The sequence below is a fragment of the Delphinapterus leucas genome, chromosome 19 (genome assembly GCF_059928025.1).
Source record: "Delphinapterus leucas isolate spDelLeu-1000000601 "Yukka" chromosome 19, BTC_Dleu_Yukka2, whole genome shotgun sequence".
Classification (NCBI taxonomy): domain Eukaryota; kingdom Metazoa; phylum Chordata; class Mammalia; order Artiodactyla; family Monodontidae; genus Delphinapterus; species Delphinapterus leucas.
The window spans coordinates 45,240,951-45,262,592 of record NC_143147.1 but is presented as its reverse complement, the minus strand read 5'-3'; the positions used below and the strand labels follow the sequence as shown (position 1 = coordinate 45,262,592).

The 21,642-nt window shown below is 41.0% G+C and overlaps 1 protein-coding gene across 1 annotated transcript in view; it reads right to left on the bottom strand.

Moving 5' to 3' along the window:
- Window positions 1-1,971: 1,971 nt before the first annotated feature.
- Window positions 1,972-21,642, bottom strand: part of LOC111166294 (leucine-rich repeat-containing protein 37A2-like) — a 43,282-nt gene continuing 23,611 nt past the window's right edge. Inside the window, exons 8-13 of the mRNA XM_089901823.1 lie at window positions 12,886-13,004; window positions 9,068-10,878; window positions 8,599-8,703; window positions 3,909-3,958; window positions 2,478-2,532; window positions 1,972-2,396 (exon numbers count right to left, since the gene is read on the bottom strand). Of these exons, the coding sequence (XP_089757949.1) occupies window positions 2,250-2,396; window positions 2,478-2,532; window positions 3,909-3,958; window positions 8,599-8,703; window positions 9,068-10,878; window positions 12,886-13,004 (2,287 nt within the window). The 3' untranslated portion in view covers window positions 1,972-2,249. The remainder of the gene's footprint in view (window positions 2,397-2,477; window positions 2,533-3,908; window positions 3,959-8,598; window positions 8,704-9,067; window positions 10,879-12,885; window positions 13,005-21,642) is intronic.

The window sequence follows — 21,642 nt, the reverse complement described above, 5'->3', positions numbered from 1 at the left end:
TTGTACAAATCTGAGGTAGTAAGATACCAAAAATATTATCTAAGCCTCATTTATGTACCAACTTTGAAATAATGGAAATCTCCCAAAATAGGAACCCGGAGCTACCTGGAATGCTGGTCCACACTTTGGGAAGCCCAGCAGTAGTACAAGGATCTCTACCCCTGGCTTCTCGTCAGCTCCCTGTCTTTGTGACCACCTCTCTTATTGAAATCAGACCCCCACTCATTACAGAGTTTGAGCGGGCAGGGGGACCTTCCGCTCTTGTGACCTAATAGTGTAACCAAAGTGCCTAGTACTGTACCCGGTCCATAGCAGGTGCTCAATAAACAGCAGTTGCCTCCTTCTCCTCATTATTATCATTGTTATCAACTCTTTGGTGGCAAACACAGCTTATACTTCTCTGCATCCCTGTTGGAGTCTAACAGTTCTGGGCTCCATCCTTAACTCACACTTTTGGACGTGGGGTCTTGGGCCCTTGAGCAGGTTACCTACATTCTTTAAACCCTGTTTCCTATCTGTCAAACGAGGATAACAAGATATACTTCCACGGACTGTTGGCCTAAATTAGACCATAAGATGCCTAACCCAGGGCTTGGCACCAAGCAAGCGAGTGGTAAATGTTAGCTGCTGCTCCTTCCTATCGTTACTAGTATTAGTCATGCGCCTTAAACACAGTAAATACTTGTTGCCTCAACAAGTCACCGCCCAGAGAAAAACACTTGTTTTTCATTCTCAGTAAGAAACTTTGGGAGGTGACTTGGGCAGGCACTGAGAGAACAGATGTCTCTCATGCAGCATCAGCAAACTAATAAATCAGAAGAACCGATGGGCCGTTCACTTTGCTTGGAACCCCACCCAACCGGCAGAACCTACTGTGCTGTCTCCCAGGCCCACTGATCCTCTGGGGGACCGTGTGCTATCACCCCGTGGCTTGCACCGTTCTTCACCTCATATTACTAAACCACCAGCACTACCTGTGGTCATTTTGGTACATTATCAAATCGTGTTCATCCAGAATTTCTTTTACTCATTACTGTATTTAACTCTCACTGACTTAATAAATGTGATTAATGACTTTCTTTGCAGGAGTGGAAGAGCCTTTGCACCTTCTGCGGGTGGCACTGTCATTATAGAATCATTTGGAATCGTGCAGCCCGGGGCCTGTGCTGGGTGAGGCAGGACGTGGGTAGGTTTGGTGCTGGGCTGAGCTGCAGGGAGCCGAGCAGCACACAGCTGACCCGCAGTGGGGTCAGGAGAGGCCAGGGCCTGAGGAGGGCCGTCTTGGGCAATGGCTGCTCTCACACATTCTTCTTTACCCTGTCTTTCTGGCACCTCCCTGCTAGTCATCCAAGGGTTGGGATTTTTTTTTAAAGAAAAAAAACAACCAAATGGGAATTTTCCACCAGCTTGAAATGGTGGAGAACCCCCTACCAAGACAGGGTACACATTTGTACCTGAGTTTGAGAACTTGGGAGAAAAGTCAGGCCTTGGCTCCACAGTGGAGGGAGGCCCAGTGATCCAAATATTCTCGCATCCCCAATGACCGTACGTGAGGGGCCAGAAGTAGATGATCCTCTATGGGCAGGAGGTCGAGCATGTTGTAAATAACTGGTACTTGATGAACCAGGAGAGAGAGGGCACCAGAATAAATTGTTATTTGATTTAATGATCTATGCCCCTTGAGGATGGTATGTTTTCCAGTTCCCAGGGATGGATGATACTGGGGAAACAAGGGAGGGAAGCCCCTCTTCGTCCTTCTACTCATCCTCCTTTGCCCCCATTTCCTCTTGTGGAAGTACTGGCTACATGAGGGATTCTAGTTTCAGCCCTGCTTCTTCTTGCAGGCCCTTGTTATTGGTATATAAATATTCAACTATTTACATTTTAATTCCTTCACCACATGGTTAGACTTGGTTATACATTTTAATATCATAAAATACGTATTTTTACAGGCAATGCTGAGAAGCCAATGTAATAAGTAATAAAAAAAAAAAAGAAAGAAGAAAATAACGTTTGCAGATGGCTTGAGGCAGAACAGGGCTCACTCTGTGGCAGTCTCGTGTGCAGTCTAACTTTCGTCACCCGCCTCTGCATTGATCCAATAGGCAGCCAGAAGCTTCTCTGCGGGGGCTTTGATGACTTCCCTGGGGTAAGAAGAGTAATGCCAAGGCTTTTACTTTTGAAAGGAACAAATACAGTTTTCCTTATTTCCTCCTTTTAGATGAGAATTTTATACTGTCCCCTATCATTTACCCTGCATCCTTATAGAATATCTCATTCTCATCAGAAGACTCCCTGTCGTGTAGCTTTTGTGCCATGTTTTCCATGCGTGTGGCGTTGAGGGGCCTATACGTATCCCTAAGCCAAAGTGGCCGCCTTCTCCCGAAAAAGCCCTCCTAGAACACAGAAAGGGAAATATTAATTCTGCATCTCCCCTGCTTTCTCTGGCCACAGTTCTTTATCCTCCTCAAATTTACCTGACTCTCACTTTCCCCTGAGCTTCTCTTACACAGCAGAAATCGAAAAAAGCCCCTTGGAGGAAAACACACACAGTTAGTGTTACATGTCATTTTTCACCTCTCTCACAATGTGTTATCTCTGGTCTTATTAGGACTAAACGGGTACCTCAGTCCATAATCACAATGAACAAAATCACCACAGGCCCGGGATCTTGAAAATCATTCCATGCGTGCTGGCCTTCCAGAAGTTCTCTGTGCCTGTCCAAAATGGCCCCCCAGTGTCTCCGGGGAGACCATTGCATGTGGCTTAGCATGGAGTATAGGCAGGATTTTCAGCCCCGGTCACCTTTCCTGGCCCTTGGCCAAGTGCCCTCGTGCGGTGAAAACACTGCACAACGGCGCTGGGCAGAAACACGTTACTCTCTAGATGCGCTTCACACCAGTCCGCTTCGGACTTAGTCGCACATGCAGCATTTGCTGGGGTGTGGGTGTGGGGAGAAGGTACTTTTATTTTCCTGGCTGCTCTATCCTATAAGTTGAATCACACCAAGTAAACACGTGAACCCAACAAGCAAAGTTATCTATAGCTCTCTGACTTTCACACTGCAGGGTATCACTGAGGGGTCAGTGAAAAGTGGAATCAGTTTAAAGGCCATGACCAGCAGGGAAACACAAAATACTCTTTTTGAATACAAATAGAATAGAAGAAAAATCAGAGTGCACAATAAGTTTGTTTCAGAAACTACTTTTGTCCATATAGTATGTGTCTACTGAATTGTGACATAAAACGTAGCTCACAGCCCAAGCACAGTGGGATCAGCAGAGAAGTCCTCAGTGGAAAGGGACCATCTTCTTTTTGATAATCACTAGCAGTATGACCATGGGGCAAGATATTTTCCCTTTCTCTTTCTCCAGTTCCTTATTCTAAAAGGATGAGACAAACTACAGTCTAAAGTTTCTCCCGGTTAAAATTCTATGAGGTTTGGATAAAGGGAATAGAGAGTAGGGGCCTGAAAAGCAGCAGGATGAGACGGGAAGTTTTCTTGCCAGTTTACAGAAGGGACTCACATGTTCTACCTTTCGTCAGCTTTGAGTGAGGCCAACCCCTACATCCCCAACCATGTGGCCCTCCCGACCCCAGAGCCTCCTAGAAGGCCTCTGGTCTGGCCTGATGCCTAGGAACCAGGCGTCAGGCCAGCAGGAACAGGTACAACCAAAACCCCTGCCCGTCCACCCTCTTTCCTTAAAGGACTAGTGAAAGCAGATGAACCTCTGCCAGTCCTGTTCTAACTCAGCTTGGGCTGGGGAGCTAATTCTGCTGATACATAAATTAGGGTAAACCATTAGGGTAATTAAACATTCTTCCTGCCTTTAGTGAGGAAATTGAAATAGATGAGTGCTAAGTTCTCCTCTAGTCGTAAAATTCTGCTTTCAAAGACCAATATTTACCTTCTGCTTCTTCTTTTATCCTCCTCTCTTGCAGTTTTATGAGAATAAGTCTGTTTTGAAAGAAAACATGATCACGATTATCCATTACAACTATTTCCAAATCCTTATTCATTCCTTTTTACTTTAAATCTTATCTACCCAGTGAGATGATAACTTTTTTAAGGAAAGGAATTCTGCCCTGTTTAAAAATCCTTTGACTCTTCCACAGTAACTAACTTAGGGTCTTGCACGCAGCCGGCGATATATTTTATTGACTGTTTTAGATAACGTTCAACAGATAATTCCTAATAAAAACTCTTAGAAGTAGGAAAAGAAAATAAAAGTATCTAGCAGAAACCTAAGCTTTGTTTTTGTTTTTTGTTTGTTTGTTTTTGCGGTACGCGGGCCTACTCACTGTTGTGGCCTCTCCCGTTGCGGAGCACAGGCTCCGGACGCGCAGGCTCAGCGGCCATGGCTCACGGGCCCAGCCGCTCCGCGGCATGTGGGATCTTCCCGGACCGGGGCACGAACCCGTGTCCCCTGCATCGGCAGGCGGACTCTCAACCACTGCACCGCCAGGGAAGCCCCTAAGCTTTGTTTTAAAGTCAAGAACAAGAGTAGGATGCCCATGATCACTGCTACTATTGATCATTGTGGAGGAGGTCTTAATCAGTAAGATAAGAAAAACGAAGTATTGGAAAGGAAGAGACAAACATATTTGCATATGAAATGAGGGACCTAAAAAGACCAAAAGAATCAACCGAAATTTTATTGGAAGTAACATGAGTAAGATGGCTCCATACAAAATCAAGAGATCAACATATAAGCCTCAATAGCTTTCCCATATAACACAAATAACGAACTAAAAAACAGAAGAAACATCCCACTTACTATATCCATAAAAATGCATAAAGTACCTAGGAATGAACTTAACCAAAAACTTGTAAGACCTATGTGATGAAAATATTAAAACTTTTCTGAAGGACCTTAAGAAGAAGTACTTACATGGCATGAGATACCATCCTCTTAGAATGTTGTAAAGAGGTCAGTTCTCCTCAAATTAACCTACAAATTCAATGCAATCCATTTATATCCAAAATAATTTTTAAATAAAACCTAGCCAGCTGACACTTGGTAGGGAATATATGTAAGAATAGTTATGAAATGTATGAAAAAGAAGGTCAAAGAGTAGGACCTTGCCCTACCAGATATAAAATATGTTATAGAGCAACTAGAATTAAGCAGTGTGATACTGGTACTGGTACAGGACAAGATAACTGGATCACAGAATAGAGTCCAGATGAAGATAGTATATTAGACCAGGGAAGAAAGAATAAACCATTCAGTGAAAGATTTGAAAACAACTAGATCTTCATGTAGGGGGAAAAAGTTAGATCCCCTACCTCAACCACACTAAAAAAGAAATACAACAAATTCTAGACAGATTATAAAAGTACTTGAAGAAAATATTAGAGATGATTTTTACGTCATGAGGTGACAAAGGCCTCGCTAACAAAACCCATCCCACATGAGCCATGAGGAGAGGACGGGCAGATATGGTGGCAGACTGTCAACACACCTCCTACTCTTCACAGCCCTTGCCCCCTTTTCCCCTTGACTCTTTGTCTTCTTCTTGTTGACTTATGAAACTCTTGGGAGTTCCCTAGTGGACCAGTGGTAAGGGCTTGGCGTTTTCACTGCTGTGGCCTGAGGTTCAATCCCTGGTCAGGGAACTAAGATCCTGCAAGCTGCAGAGCATGGTCAAACCCCGCCACCCCCAAACAAACAAACAAACTAACAAACAACTCTTCATAGTAAAGAAATACTGGCTTTCATTGAATTTCAGTGTTTCGAATCTTTCCAGTGTTTTTGTCTCTAAGGAGACACGACAAAAGAGTGGAGTAGGGAGCACAAGCTTTGCAGTCGGGTGAAACTTGCTTCTGCTTTTGGTTTGGCCACTGGGGCCTTACATTGGTCTCCTTCATCTATGAAGGAGGGATAGTAATATCATCCTTACAGGACTGTGGGCATTAAATCAGACAATATATGGAAAACTCTTCATCTTACGCTTGGCATGAATCAATGCTAAGCTGGTGTCACAGACAAGATGGTGGAATATATCAAAGGCTCTGCTTGTGGCATCAGGCTCTGAAGGCTCTTTCGCACCATAAGATTATAAAAATATTGCTTTTATTTTCTTCTAATACCTTTATGTGGTCTTTCTTCACATTTATGGAAATATGTTTATTTAAGATGAAAAATGGGGATCTGCTATTATTTACCCCCCAAAGAGTTAGGCAGCTATTCTTTCACCATTAATTCATTTTTTCCCACTGATTCGAATATTAAAACATGACATTTCAAAAGTCTTAAGAACACATGGGTCTATTGCTGGACTCTATGCTACTTCAAATAAATATTCGGCTGCATTATTCCTCACTGTGGAATTGACATAATGCCTCATGTCTCTTCCGTTGAACCCCATTATTGTCTACCATAGGAAGAACACTGCATGGCCCCTGTCCTCAAAAAGCTTAGCATATAAGTGGGGAGAGGAAATAACGGTTAGGACTCCTCGCTTTCACTGCCGAGGGTACAGGTTCAATCCCTACTTGGGGAACGAAGATCCCACAGGCCAAAACAAAACAAAACAAATGCAAGGTTAAACTACATAGAAGTTAAAAACAATAAAAAGGGGACTTTCCAGAAATTCTAAAAAAGCAAAAGGCCATATGCCACCTGGAGATGTAGAGGGTACAGTCTGGGCAATGGCCAATGACTAGCAAGCTGACCCCCTGCCAGTCCCCAGCCTCCTGGCTCAGAAATCATACTCTTCCTCACCAAGAGAGAACTCACGTCTTCCTGTTGTGGCCGTCGCACTTTATCAACATCACAGGAGTGATCAAAACTCAGAATGCCAAATTATTACTTGACAATGAGAAATACATCTGTTCTACACACAGGGCATCCGTGTCTACACAATGAGAGAATTACCTTCTGTGGAGACAGGCCTCCGTGGCACACTAAAGCACAATCAAACAATCGAAGGCTACTTAGTGAGAACAGAATTAGAAAAGGAATCAGCTGAATCGAGAATTTAATGGGAAGGCCTGAGGTAGCTGGATCCGTCCATCTCCTCAACAGGCGCAGCCTGGCTAGGGGGCCTGACTCTTCAGTTATGCTGCCTAAGGTGCCCTCTCTACTCTCGGGCAATGTGAGGATGGGCACTGCCCATGTTGGTCTCTCCTCATCTTTTCTATGCTTTCACTACTGACCAACCCTTCTGCAGACAGACACATTTCTCTTTAGAAGTTTGTATATCATGTCAGGTTTTATTCAAGTCTGCTATGCCAGGAAGCCATTGGTCCTTACACATCTCTGCTCAGCTCCATGATGTGCTAACCTTGGTGTTTCTCTCTTGGGGGGCTGCCTTTTAAAAAACTGCTTACCACTTTTTTGAGTTCTGAGGGGAGGGGACTGCTTTGCTATGGCCCCTAAGAAATGGTGACAAACCTCACAGGACTAGGATCAGGAGGGCTGGAGTATTCAGGGAAGTCTTTATGAAGAAAGATATCTGAACTTGAGTTGGCTTTTCAGAGATTCATAGGGCTTCCACAGGCAAAGCAAAATAAAGGAATTTTAGATGGGCAAAGGCACAGACCAAAGTAGGAATGGGTATGGTGTTAGTAGTGTATAGTGAGGAGCTGCTTTGGCTGGAATGGAGGGAGGCCATTAAAAGAGAAAAGGTAAATAAAGCAGGTTGGATTCGTAGGGTAGAATCAAGATTGTCAGCTTATTAAAACCACTCTTTTAATGTTAGCAACTGCCTGTGGGGAAAAGTAATAAACCACTGTGTAACTGAACAAAAGGTAGACAGGCTACCTCCAGGAATAGGCTACTATAAATATGACATACTTTAGGGTGGCCTGCTGCAGGATTTTACTTGCAGTGGTTTAATGGAACCTATCTACACAATTCCTAATACACCGGAGAAGAAAGATGCTAAGTAAACCTAAGGAATTGATAATATCACACTTTTATCTTTTAGGAATGTCCTTTTACCGCTCCCAGGGTGACTAATAGCTCCGTGACTTTGGAGATCGTATACCTCTCATCATTTCAGCCAACAAGGAAAGAAATCAAAAGTAGAATGAGAGTGACTGGTGAGTACATCAAATCAGCATAGTGTTTTGAGTTGAAGGAATTTTACTATCACGTCAACTCTGGCCTTCTTATAAACTTAACTTGTCAAAATAGTCCAATGGCTTGTTATCATGGATCCAATTCCATAGAGATTTCCTGGGAGTGCAGTTCCTTTAAAAATCCTGTGGGGACTTTCCTGGTGGCACAGTGATTAAGAATCCGCCTGCCAGCGCAGGGGACATGGGTTCGATCCCTGGTCTGGGAAGGTCCCACATGCTGCGGAGCAACTAAGTCCGTGCGCCACAACTCCTGAGCCTACGCGCCAAGAGCCCGTACTCCACAACAAGAGAAGCCACCTCAATGAGAAGCCCGTGCACCACAGTGAAGCCCCAATGCAACCAAAAAAAAAAAACCCACAAAAAAACATCTAGGAATATACTTTTCAGTAAGAGAACAAAGTGTATGTCAGTCCTCATGACTAAAGAGAAGAATCAAGTAGTAGTAGGTGGAAAGGTGGATTTAATTCTCAGTTTGTGGGTTCTGAATCTGAATTAATTATTGTCCTTACCTCAATGAGACAGAGAATTGTAACCCAAATCGTCACTACTACAGATATGGATATTGCCAAGATGAGTTTGTTGTTATAGCCATATCGTGGAACTTCTTTTGTGAGCTAAAAAAATAAATAACAATTTTTTAAAAACAAGGAGATAGAAGGGATGAAAACTTACTATTCTTAAACCTATTCTAAACAATAGCTAACTATTCTTAAACTACTATAAATTTAATGTTATTAATCTTATCATTAGCATTTTCTTCTACAATTTATTTATCTTGTGTTATGCCTTTTCTCGTCTACCCTAGGAAGAGTGGCACACTGTCTAAATGAGCAAAGTGGGAGATCACTGTCTTAGCCCGTTTCATGGCTGAAGATAAGATACAGACTAGGAGCCCGTGGCATTCCTGCTTGGGCACGTTAATGGCGTGTCCTAAACTGAGTAAAAGTCCAGCTCCCATGTGTCAGGGGTTATCCTCACCTCACTTGACTCCTGCCCTTTCTGCTCACTCTGGGCTTCTGTGCTCTCACTGATATAGTTGTCAGCTTTCCACTGGTCCGTATACCATTCCGCTTCGGACACATTTGCTTCTTGCTGCTTGCTGAGAAGCTTCATCAGGAGGCCTGTTCTAGAGATGAGGTTGGCACAGGCCAGCTGCACGTGCGTCTCCGAGCAGTTCATTTTTAAAGTCTGGATAACATGAGAAATGAGCCTTCGCACGTCATTGTTGGGGATGAGGGACCGTAGCTGCTGGTTTAGCTGAGTTTCAACTTGATCACCAGGGGATGTGAGCCCTGGGAAAGCGAAGCCTGCGGGCTTAGAGGATAATTCAGTGCCCGTGTTGTGGTCCTCCCATCGTGTTTGGTTGGTGTGTTGAACAGTCGGCATACTGCTGTCTGCAGCAACAGTAGAATGTGCAGGGGACACGCTCCTATGGGTAGTGTTTCCAGGGCCGGTTCCTCCTGGCAGAGTAGAGCTTCCTGTAGAAATAATTTGTTCAGAAACATTGTGTGCAGTATTGTTTCCTGAAGTAGTGTTTTCTGTGGAAGGGTCTGAAAGGGAAAATAATTCTGGAAAAGGCTTTTCCTGAGAAGTCACTTCTCCTGAAGATGAAAGAGCCTCTTGTGGAGGGGAATTTATGAGACTCCTCAGTACAGAGAACGGAGGGCTTGCAAGCATCATTCTGTTGAGTGAACTTTTCTTTCTGAACTTTCGACTCCTTTTGCCTTTGGGTTTTCTTTGGACCCGATGAGACCTAATTTTATGGAAGATGTATTTGTTTCCAGAATGTGAGATTAGTTCGAAGTCCTTAATATTTCTAATTCTAGCCTTCGCATCCTCTAAAACATGAATAGTGTTGGATAAGTCTTTTGATCTACTTTTAACCTCAGATGAGGATTTTGGAGGGATGGAGGCAGAAGGCCTGCCCTTGAAGTACTGTTTCAGGGAAGAGGAGCCTGCTGCCTTGTGTTCCTTTATGAATGCAGACTCTGCATTGGAGGACTTTCCCACCAGCTTCCTGGGACTCTGAACCATGAGAAGCTGTTTCAGGTTTCTTGGGGTTGGCCTCCTGAGGCTTCTTTCTTCAGCAGTGTTCGCCTCAGATGGCTGGGCATTCTGTTTCCCCCTGACGCTCTCATCTCCCACTGCTTTGAGGTGCATTTTCTGTATGCCCCTTGGGCCCTTGAGGACCCTGTTCGCTGTCAGCAGCCTTTCCTCTGTACTCTCAATCTTTGCTAGGCTGTCTTTCTGTGGTTGGGCAGTTTGCAATTTCTTTTGAAAGATGTAGCGTTTAAACGTGGCACTTGAAATGTTGGAATGCGTACGCGTGGCAGGTTTTTCTTCCTTTTTAACCTCATCAACTTTTTCTTGAGTTTCTGCAGCTAACAAATTTTCCGCAAAATGGAGTTTCCTCAATTTGTTTTTATTAGTTGAATTCTTGGCTACAGGTTTAACAGAAGGGCTCCTTGTATTGCCTTTCAAAAGGCCCTGCGGCATATCTCCATCTGGTGTATTTGAGAAAAGAAGTTGAATGAATGGTAATAATGTTGATTCCACATCTCCTAGATTTCCCTTTGGGATATAGGGCAGTATGTAATTTAGTGCACCGATAATATCACTTTTATTATTAAAGGCCAGCTGCTCATTCATGAAGCCTGACAAGCTGACAGCACTTTTCTCTGACGACGCCCTCTCGGACTCAATAGTCAGCTCAGTGGTGGTGTTCTTCTTGCGGGCTTGTAACACCTTCATCAACGATCCTTCTGCATTCCCTATAGATGTTTCTTCATCTGTCAAAAAAGAAGGGACTGTTTTTGATCATCGAAAACTAATGGGACAGCTTTTTGTCAGTCCACAGCCAAATAAATTAGGAATCAGTCAAAGTTTGAGTGCCACTGAGGAGTAAAAGAAACCCACACTTAAGCCTATGACTGGCAACAACAAAATGTGAAAAAGATATCTCTTGAAAAAGGGGCTATCTACTCAGAAAATTCTGTAGCGTGAGATATAGTAACTATGTTCAGCATTACTCCACTGGCTCCCAGGGGCCAGAACTCAAGGAAAGGCAAGGCTGGAAGACAAATATTCCCCTACTCAGCTGGGCTCTCTGCAGATCTACTGTGACTCCTCACATTCATATACCCCATCCCGTCCTGCCTCAGGGGGAGGGGAGGGTGAGGCTTCCTCTCTCCACCCCCTCAGTGTGCTTGTGGTCTTGCTGCTATCACAGATGACCACGACAATAACCGCCGCTAACAGGTCGTCATCTGGACATGTCCTTCTCCACCCGCCCACCGAGTCCTTTGCTCAGTCCCTGCTTCCATATATCCCAGCGCCCATAACAGAAGGCTCTATACAGAAAAGAACACTATGTCCGCCCTGGCTCTTTGCTAAAATTTGGGCGGGATCTGGGGTATAAGTTAAGAGATTTGCCAGATTATGTGCCAATGTGGAATGTTCAACAAATCAATGGAATAATACTTGAGGTCTTCAACTGCAGAAGGGAACAAGCAACTTTTCTCAGCTGGCTACTTTGCTTTCATTTCATTTTACTTCTAATATTTCCAGCTTTACTTGGGGAACCATCCAAATCTTCTGAATGTGTGAAGGTAATGTGTACCATTGTGTAGCTGGGCTTCTCTTCCAAAAGGATTAAAAGTAGTTTTGGTGAGGGTCAAAGGAGGAGGGGAGGGTCATGAGAAAGGAGGAGCATGGGCTTGCAGAGAGCCCCAAACTGGGGACAGGAGATCAGGGCACTAGAGTCATAGCACTTAACACCTCTGATCTTGTTTTTTCTCACCTGTAAAAGGAGATTAAAAATGCCTTTTCTGCCCACATCTGGGGGAGAAGGGAGTAATATAATTAGTAAAAAAAAGTTGTCTGGGGGAGTTCCCTGGTGGTCTGGTGGTTAGGACACGGCACTTTCCCTGCTGTGGCCTGGGTTCAATCCCTGGTTGGGAAACTAAGATCCCACAAGCTGTGTGGCACGGCCAGAAAAAAAAAACCGTGTTGAAAAATCAGCAATATTGTCTTTATATAAGTAGCAAAGTGTTATTTGTAGGATGTGCTCTAGATCACTGAAAGAGACTTGTATTCAAGCTACCTGGGCATGAAAGCACATTTTGGAAGTCATCAAGTTAGTGCCAATAAATCTAATATATAGAAAAATAGTTGAAACCCCTTGAGTGTTTTGTGGATAGAAAAGCTTGAGATTCAGAGCAAGCTCAGAGCTAGACAGTCTAAGAATAAACTAGTTCTCCCATCCATTAGAAGGGCTAGGTAGCAGCTTCTGAACCAGAAAATCTCAGGCTCCAAATAGGACATAGAACAGCATCACCTGTACTCTTTATAAGATTGCAGAAACACACAAAATAAACAAAAATATATTTACACCTCTCTTATGAGACAAAGAGTACCTGAGACTTAATGTATATAAATCAGTTTACAAAATGTGATGCGCTATATGAATAAGTTCTCATTTGCAGAGAGCACAGCATAGGATATGTGGTCATTGATGTTAATTCCCTTCCCCCTTCCATTCCTTTCTCTCGTTCCTTTATGTATGCGGATCAGTTACATTATTAAGCTAATAAGGTACCTGAGCTATTATTAGCTTAATAATGTAACCAAGAATCTGATTTTTAGCAAGGGGGTGGTTCTTAGAAACTTAGGGATCTGGAACTCTGAATGAATGAATTAAAATAATGCAATTACATCATTAATTTTAACATTTATCATCCTTGATTAAAAATTTAAAAATTAAATTAAAAATTTATTATCCCACAATTGAGACTCACCACAGCGTGTCATGTCTGTCAGGCATTCACTGTCACAATGCAGCTTGAGTGTCTTACAGACAACCTCAATAGTATCTTTAAATTGGCAGAGGCAGCAGGCCATATGGCTAGGTAAGATCCTATAAATGGAAACATTGGTAATTAAATTTGTGATAAAAGAGTTACTTGAGTAGGTAGAAGGGGTAGTCCAAGGCCACCACAGACCAGTACAAAAAGGAGTTCTTGGGGCTCATGGGCTGGAGAAAAGGATAGATGTCGGTTGGCCAATTGCTGCTCTTGACTGTTGTAAATAAATATAGAGGAGGAGAGAGGTGCCCAACAGAAGGATTAGGATGGCAGTAGGTATGGTATGTCTAGAAAAAAGGGAATAGGGATTAGAATTGGGTGACATTGATCTGTAATTTGATTCAGAAGTATCTCCTTCCAACCCAAAAGCCTTTGGGTTGAGAGTACACAGGAAGAAGGCAGACTTCTAAGAAGAGTCTGATAAGGCCGCACCTTCTGGAGTCCCTTTCTCAGGTCCTATTTGTCAGTAGTAATATATTAGAAATTATTCTCGTAATAAAAAAGCATCATTTGGTTAAACAATAACAGAGATCACATTGGCCAAATCTAGACAAAAGGAACATTCCAAAGAATAACATGATCATTATAATAAGTTATAACATAGTTAATTTTAAAAAAAGCACATGAGCTCATAATGATACTTCAAATGAAAAGTGGGGGAGCTCTTCTTTATAGAATCATGTCAGCTAATAAATGCAAAAGGAATGATAGATTAGGAAAGTGTCATTTTGCAACTATCAATGTAATAATCAATTCAGACAAGGATTATCATTGATGCACAGTTGGGTGAAGAGTTGTTTGAAAGTAGGATCTCCACTGATCCCAAAGTATGGCACCTCATATTATTTATCAATTACCAAGGGGAAAAATAACTTCACAATGGAGAGATATGGAAGATACCACCTTAATCAAGTGATCAGACTTAGCACTGGGCCACCTGAAGTGATGAAGTATGAAGAATACATCCCCTATATAGTATTCTTCCCCAAAACGTTTACTTTGAATCAAATGAGGAAGCAGACAAATCCAGATTGTGGGGCAATTTACAAGACAACTGGCTTAGACTCTTCAAAAATGCCAATGTCATAAAAGACCAAAAAAAATAATAGTAGGGAAATATTCTAGATTAAAGGAAACAAAGATATGACATGCAATGACTAATCTTTAATTGGACCCTGTATCAAAATAAAACAGACTTAAAGAATGTTATTGGCTACTGGCCAAGATGAAGTAACAAGGACCAATTTAACCTCCCACCTGAAACAATGAAAGCATCAGGCAGAACACATGAAACAACAGTTTTCAAGAAACTGGACCTCAGGCAATACAGTTCAGTGATCCCCAGGAGATGGAAAATGAATGAAGTGATATGTATAATAGCCCTAACTTACTTCTCTGAGAGAGTTTCCAGGTCATGGTACAGGGAAGAGAAGTCCAGGCCGAGACTGGTGTACTCCCTGACTGAGGAAATGGAGCTGAGGGTCTGGGAAAACCAAGGTAACTAGAGTTCACAAAGCAGAGTATCAGAGAGAAAAGAAGTGCACAGACAAAGAACTCTGGAGGTATGCAGAGGGATCTCTTGAGAATTCAACACAGTATTGGTCAGTACATTTGTGTGAGGAATTACTTGATGCCAGGAAAAGAACCACATGAAAGGATTAATAATAAGAATAACTGGATATCACACAGGGTTGTAGGAATAGTACCTGTTCCTACAAGTCAGACTGGAAAACCTCATGATACTCAGAAAGGACTTGTCTCAGTACTTGCAAATAATGAGCTCCAGACTAAAGGCTACTTGGACTCCTACCCAACGAATCTTAACAGCTAGATGTAAAAGAATAAAATTGTTTTGAGTAACTTAATTTCACACAAAACAAAGCCCAAGCATTTTACAGGAATATAAATATATATAGCACACAATAAAGTAAACTCACATCTGTTATCATATGAAAAATTGCCAAGCATGCAAAGAAGTAGGAAAATATGACCCATACTGAGGAGAAAAGGCAACCAATCAAAACTAACCCATAATCTACACAGATGTTAGAATTGGTAGAAAAGAACATTTAAAAAGGTATTACACATGGGGCTCTCCTGAGCCTGCGCATCCGGAGTCTGTGGTCCACCACGAGAAAGGTCACAACAGTGAGCGGCCCGCGTACCACAAAAAAAAAAAAAAAGTTATTATACATGAAGAGAAGTTATTAGAACTGTATTTCAGTTGTTAAGAAACCCAGACACTGAACTGAAACACTGAAAATGTTAAGTAGAGGCATGGAAAATGTAAAACAGACCCAAATTGAGCTTCTAGAGATTAAAAACAATGTCTAAATGAAAAAGACATTGAATGAGGTTAATGGCAGATTAGACACTGCAGAAGAAAGGGTCAGTGAACATTAAGGCATAGTAATAGAAACTATTCAAAATGAAACAAAACGTGTAACAAAACAAAACAACAACACAAATGAAAAAGCATCAGCAAATTGTGCAACAATTTCAAGTGGTCTAATACATGTGTACTTAGAGTCCATGAAGGAGAGGAGAAATACAAAAATTTGAAGAAATAATACCCAAAATTTTTCTACATTAGTAAACACTATAAACACACAAAGTGGGCTTCCCTGGTGGCGCAGTGGTTGAGAGTCCGCCTGCCGATGCAGGGGACGTGGGTTCGTGCCCCGGTCTTGGAGGATCCCGCATGCTGTGGAGCGGCTTGGCCCATGAGCCATGGCCGCTGGGCCTGCATGTCCAGAGCCTGTGCTCCGCAACGGGAGAGGCCGCAAGTCAAGAAGATCAATGAACTTTAAGCATAAGAAACATGGACAAAACTACACCAAGGCACAAAAAATAATCAAATTGCTCAAAACCAGCAATAAAGAGAAAAATTTAAAAGCAGCCAGAGGAAAAAACTATACACTACATACAGAGGAACAAAGATAACAATGACAGCAGAATTCTTGTTGGAAACAATGTAAACGAGAACTCAGTGGAATAACATCTTTAAAGTAGTGAATTGAATTCTATCAAGCTAGAATTCTATACCCACATCTGTCAAAACAAAAGCAAAATAAAGACTATCTCAGACATACAAAAGCTGAAAGAACTCATTACTAGTAGACTTTCACTATAAGAAATGTTAAAAGAAGTATTTTTAAGCAGAAGGAAAATGACGCCAGATTGGAATATGGATCTACACAAAAGATTAAGAATACTGGAATTGGGATTTCCCTGGTGGTTCAGTGGTTAAGAATCTGCCTGCCAACACAGGGGACACGGGTTCAATCCTTGGTCAGGGAAGATCCCACATGCTGCAGAACAACTAAGCCCGTACGCCACAACTACTGAGCCTGCACTCTAGAGCCTGTGTGCCAAAACTACTGAAGCCCACGCACCTAGAGCCTGTGCTCTGCAACAAGAGAAGCCATCCAATGAGAAGCCGGTGCACCACAACGAAGGGTAGCCCCTGCTCGCCGCAACTAGAAGAAGCCCAGGCAAAGCAAAAAAGACTCAACGCAGCAAAAAAATAACTTAAAAAAATACTTTAAAATTTTTTTAAAGGATTTTAGTCAATCAATATATGTCTCTGACCACAATGGAATTAAATTAGAAATGAAAAATGCTGAAAAAGCTCCAAATATTTGGAAACTAAACAACACACTTCTGAGTAACTTTGTGGTCAAAGAAGAAATCAAAAGGGAAATCAAAAACTATTTTGAACTCACTGAAACTGAAAACATATTATGTCAACATGTGGGATATGCTAATGCTGTACTCAGCTTCCTCAACTTCCACCTTAAACTGGAAAAACGAGAGCAAATTAATCACAGAGTAAGAGAAGAACACAATAAAGGTCAAAGTAGAAATAAATAAACTGCAAAATAGAAAAGTACTATAGATATTAAAAGGATAATAAGAGAATATTATAGAATACTTTATGCCAATAAATTCAAGATGAAATGGACAAATTCCTTGAAAGACATGCACTACTAAAGTTTATTCAAGAATAAAGATATTAAAGAAATTGGATGTGCAGTTTAAAACCTTCCAACAAAGAAAGCTTCAAGTCCAGGTGGCTTAACTGATAAATTCCACCGAACATTTAAGGAATAAAATAATGCCAATTGTACACAAACTCTACCAGAACCTTGAAGAGAAGGGAATACTTCCCAACTTATTTATAAGGCCAACTTTCACTATACCAAGATTAGACAATGACATTACAAGAAAACTATAGACCAATATCTCTCATGAACTCAGAGGCAAAAATTCTTAACAAAATTTTAGCATATCAAATCCAATAATATATAAAAAGATGATACATCATGACCAAGTGGGGTTTATCTCAAGAATGAAAGGTTGCTTTAATATTTGAAAATCAACTTACCCAACTTAGTACACTAAAAAAGAAAAATCAGGACATCGCTGGTGGGGCAGTGGTTAAGAATCCACCTGCCGGTGCAGGGGACATGGGTTTGAACCCTGATCTGGGAAGATCCCACATGCCATGGAGCAACTAAGCCTGTGCACGACAGCTACTGAGCCTGCGCTCTAGAGCCCGTGACCCACAACTACTGAGCCCATGTGCCACAACTAGTGAAGCCCGTGCACCTAGAGCCCGTGCTCTGCAACAAGAGAAGCCACCGCAATGAGAAGCCTGCATACTGCAACAAAGAGTAGTCCCTGCTCGCCACAACTAGAGAAAGCCTGCGTGCAGCAAAGAAGACCCAATGCAGCCAAAAATAAGGAAACAAATTAAGAAAAGAAAAGAAGGGAAAAATCACATAGTCATTGCAATAGATGCAGGAAAAGAATGAAAGAATCTAACATCCATTCCAGATTAAAGAAAAGAACAGCCCTCATTAGACTAGGAAAGGAAGGAGACTTCCTCAACTTGATAAATGACTTCTACAAAATACCTAACATATTTAATGGTGAAGGACAAAGTACTTTCTCTCCAGGATCAGGACAAAGGCAAGGATGTCTGCTCTCGTTACTTCTATTTGACGTTGCACTGAAGGTTCTAGCCAGTGCAATAGGGCAACAAAAAGAAAAGAGATATTCAGAATGGAAAGGAAGAAGTAAATCTATCTTTATTTGCAGATAACATGATTATGTAGAAAACCTGATAGAATCTACAAAAATACTACTGGAACTAACAAATGAGTTTATCAAGTTTGCAGGGTACACGATCAACATACAAAAAGATTAATTTATATCAACAAACAATCAGAGATCAAAGTTTTAAAATACTATGTATAATAGAATCAAACATATAAAATATTTAGAATAAATCTGACGAAAGATGTAAAAGACTTGCACACTGAAAACTGTAAAATGTTGCTGGGGGAAATTAAGGAAAACCTAAATAAATGGAGAGATATAAAGTATTCATGGATCAGAAGATTCAATATTGTTGAGACATCAATTCTCCCGAAATCAATTTATAGATCAAAATCCCAGTAGGCTTTTCTATAGAAATTGACAAGCTAATTCTAAAATTCATATGGAAATAAAATTTAGAATAACTAAAACAACTTTGAAAAAGAACAAAGTTGAAGAACTAACAGTAACTGATTTCAAGGCTTATGAAGCTACACCTTTAAGACATTGTGATAGTAGTGTAAAGATAGACAAAAAGATCAAAGGAACAGAATAGAAAGAAGAGAGATGTGGAGAACCGACTTTCAGGTTCAAAAGTATTTAAGTGGAGAAACGATAGTCTTTTCAACAAATGATGCTGGAAAAATTGAATATCCAGGTGAAAAAGAAAAAAAAAAAAGAACTTCCATCCAAACCATATACAGAAATGAACTCAAATTGGTTCAAAGATCTAAATGTAAAACATAAAACTATAAAACTTCTAGAACAAAACAGATGAGGGCTTCCCTGGTGGCGCAGTGGTTGAGAGTCGGCCTGCCGATACAGGGGACACGGGTTCGTGCCCCAGTCCGGGGAGATCCCACATGCCGCAGAGCGGCTGGGCCCGTGAGCCATGGCCACTGAGCCTGCGCATCCGGAGCCTGTGCTCCGCGGCGGGTAAGGCCACAACAGTGAGAGGCCGGCGTACCGCAAAAAAAAAAAAAAAAAACAGGTGAAAAATCTTATGACCTTGAGTTAGGCAAGATTTCTTAGATACAACACCAAAAGCATAATCCATAAAAGAATAAAATAGATAAATTAGACACCATCAAAATTAAAAATTTCTGCCCTGCAAAAGACACTCCTGAGAGAATGAAAAGATGAGTCACAGAATGGGAGAAAATACTTAGCAACTTACATATAGAATAAAGGACTAATTTCCAGAATATATAAAGAGCTCTTAAAACTTGAGAAAAATATAGATAAAAGATTCAAAGATATACAGATGGAAAATAAGCATAAGAAAAGATGTTTGACATGATTAATCATGAGGGATGCTACAGTGAGATACAACTACACACCTATTAAACTATGTAGAATTAAAAATACTGAGCATAGCAAATGTTGGCCGCAATGTGAAGAAAATGCAGCTCTCCTACACTGCTGATAGAGATGTAAAATGATCAAACCACTATGGAAAATAGGTATTCTTTAAAAACTTAAACATGCACTTACCAATGATCCAACCATTCTACTTGCAGGTATTTACCCAAGAGAAATGGAAGTATACATCCATACAAAGACTTGTACACAAATATTCATAGCAACTTTATCTGTAATAGACAAAGACTGAAAAAACCCAAATGTCCATCAATGGTGAATAGATAAATGGTGGTACATCCATATAATGGAATACTATTCAGCAATAAACAGCAATGGATTACTGATATATGCAACAATATGGATGAAGATTAAAATAATCATGCTGAGTTGGAAGCCAGTTAGAAAAAAGTATACCCTGTATGATTCCATTTACATAAAATTCTAGAAAATGCAGACAGAAAGCAGATCAATGGTTGCATGGCAACAGGGAAGGGCAAGGAACGATGGGAAGGAAGAATTACAAAGAGACATTAAGAAACTTTCTGAGGTGATGTACATTTTGATTTTGGTGATGTCTTCATGGTGTGTATGTATGTGTGTGTGTGAACACAGATTACTGTATGTCAATTATACCTCAAAAAGCTGTTAAAAGAAATGATATTATATGAGAGAGACAATTGGGGAAATTTGAATAGCAAATCGTTATTAAGTAATATTATCATGTAGGAATTTAATTTATTTAGTACTGTGTGAACAGTATTGCCGTTACATAGGGAAATACTTTTTAATATCCAGAGAGGAGGGCATCTAGCTGACAAGACAGGGATCGCAACTGTGGCAGATGCCGTGGGAGGCTGAGGAAGATGAGGCTAGAGCAGTGACCAATGTGTGACGGTGTGGTGAAGACGGTCATTGGTCAGCTGACCTGACAAAGACGGTTGGAACAGACTGCTAAATGCAGGGCCCTTTCCGCATAGTAATCTCATGCAATCCCCTCAACTAGCCTGGGCATAACAGAAAGTTTCTATTAGCTTCCCATATTGTAAGGGGGATGGCACAATTTAAGGTGCAGTAAGTTGTGTAATAAACTGTCACAATAGGGTCCTACAGAAATCGTTTTTTAAACTGCAAAAAAAAAAAAATGAAACTTGACCCTTTCCTCACAACATATATGAAAATTAACACAAAATGAATCATAGACCTAAATGTAACTATACAACTTCTGGAAGAAAACATAGGAGAAAATCTTTGTCATTATGGGTTAGACAATGGGGTCTCAGAGAAAGATTTCTTAGATAAGACACAAAAAAGTACAAACCATCTAAGAAAAATTGCTAAGGGACTTCCCTGGTGGTTAAGACTCCGAGTTCCCAATGCAGGGGGCCCGGGTTCGATCCCTGGCCAGGGAACTAGATCCCACATGCATGCCGCAACTAAGAGTTCACATGCCACAACTAAGAAGACCATGAGCCACAACTAATGAGCCCATCTGCCGCAACTAAGACCCAGCACAACCAAATAAATTAAATAAATATGAAAAAAAAGAAAAATTGCTAAATTAGAGTTCATCAAAAATTGAACACTTCTAGTCTTCAGAGACACTTTAATATAATGAACATAAGTCACAATCTGGGGGAAGATATTTACTAAACACATATTTGAGAGAAAGGACTTTTTCCATTGCTTTTTATATAAAGCACTCCTAAATCTCAATAACAATATCCAATTAAAAATGGATTTGAACAGACACTTCATTTAAAATATATTTGCACACGAATAGACACTCAACATCATCAGCTATTACAGAAACGCAAAATGTGGCAAAAACCACGAGATGCAACTACACACCTACTAGAAAGGCTAAACTTTTTTTTTTTAAATATAAGAATCAGGTGAAGACGTGGAGCAACTGCAACACTCATAGACTGCCAGTGGGGAAGCAAACTGGCACAGGCACTTTAGAAAACAGTCTAGCAGTTTCTTAAAAAGTTAAATATGCAGTTAGCATATGATGAAGCAATCCCACCCTTAGGGATTTTACCCCAAAGAAATGAAAACATATGTTCGCACAAAACATATGTTCAGACACACATGTGACTGTTTTCAGAGGCTTTGTTCATAATAGCCAAAAAACTAGAAAAAACTCAAATGTTCATCAAACGACGAATGCGTAAACAAACTGTGTATCCACTCAACTAGAATACTGCTCAGCAATAAAAAGGAATG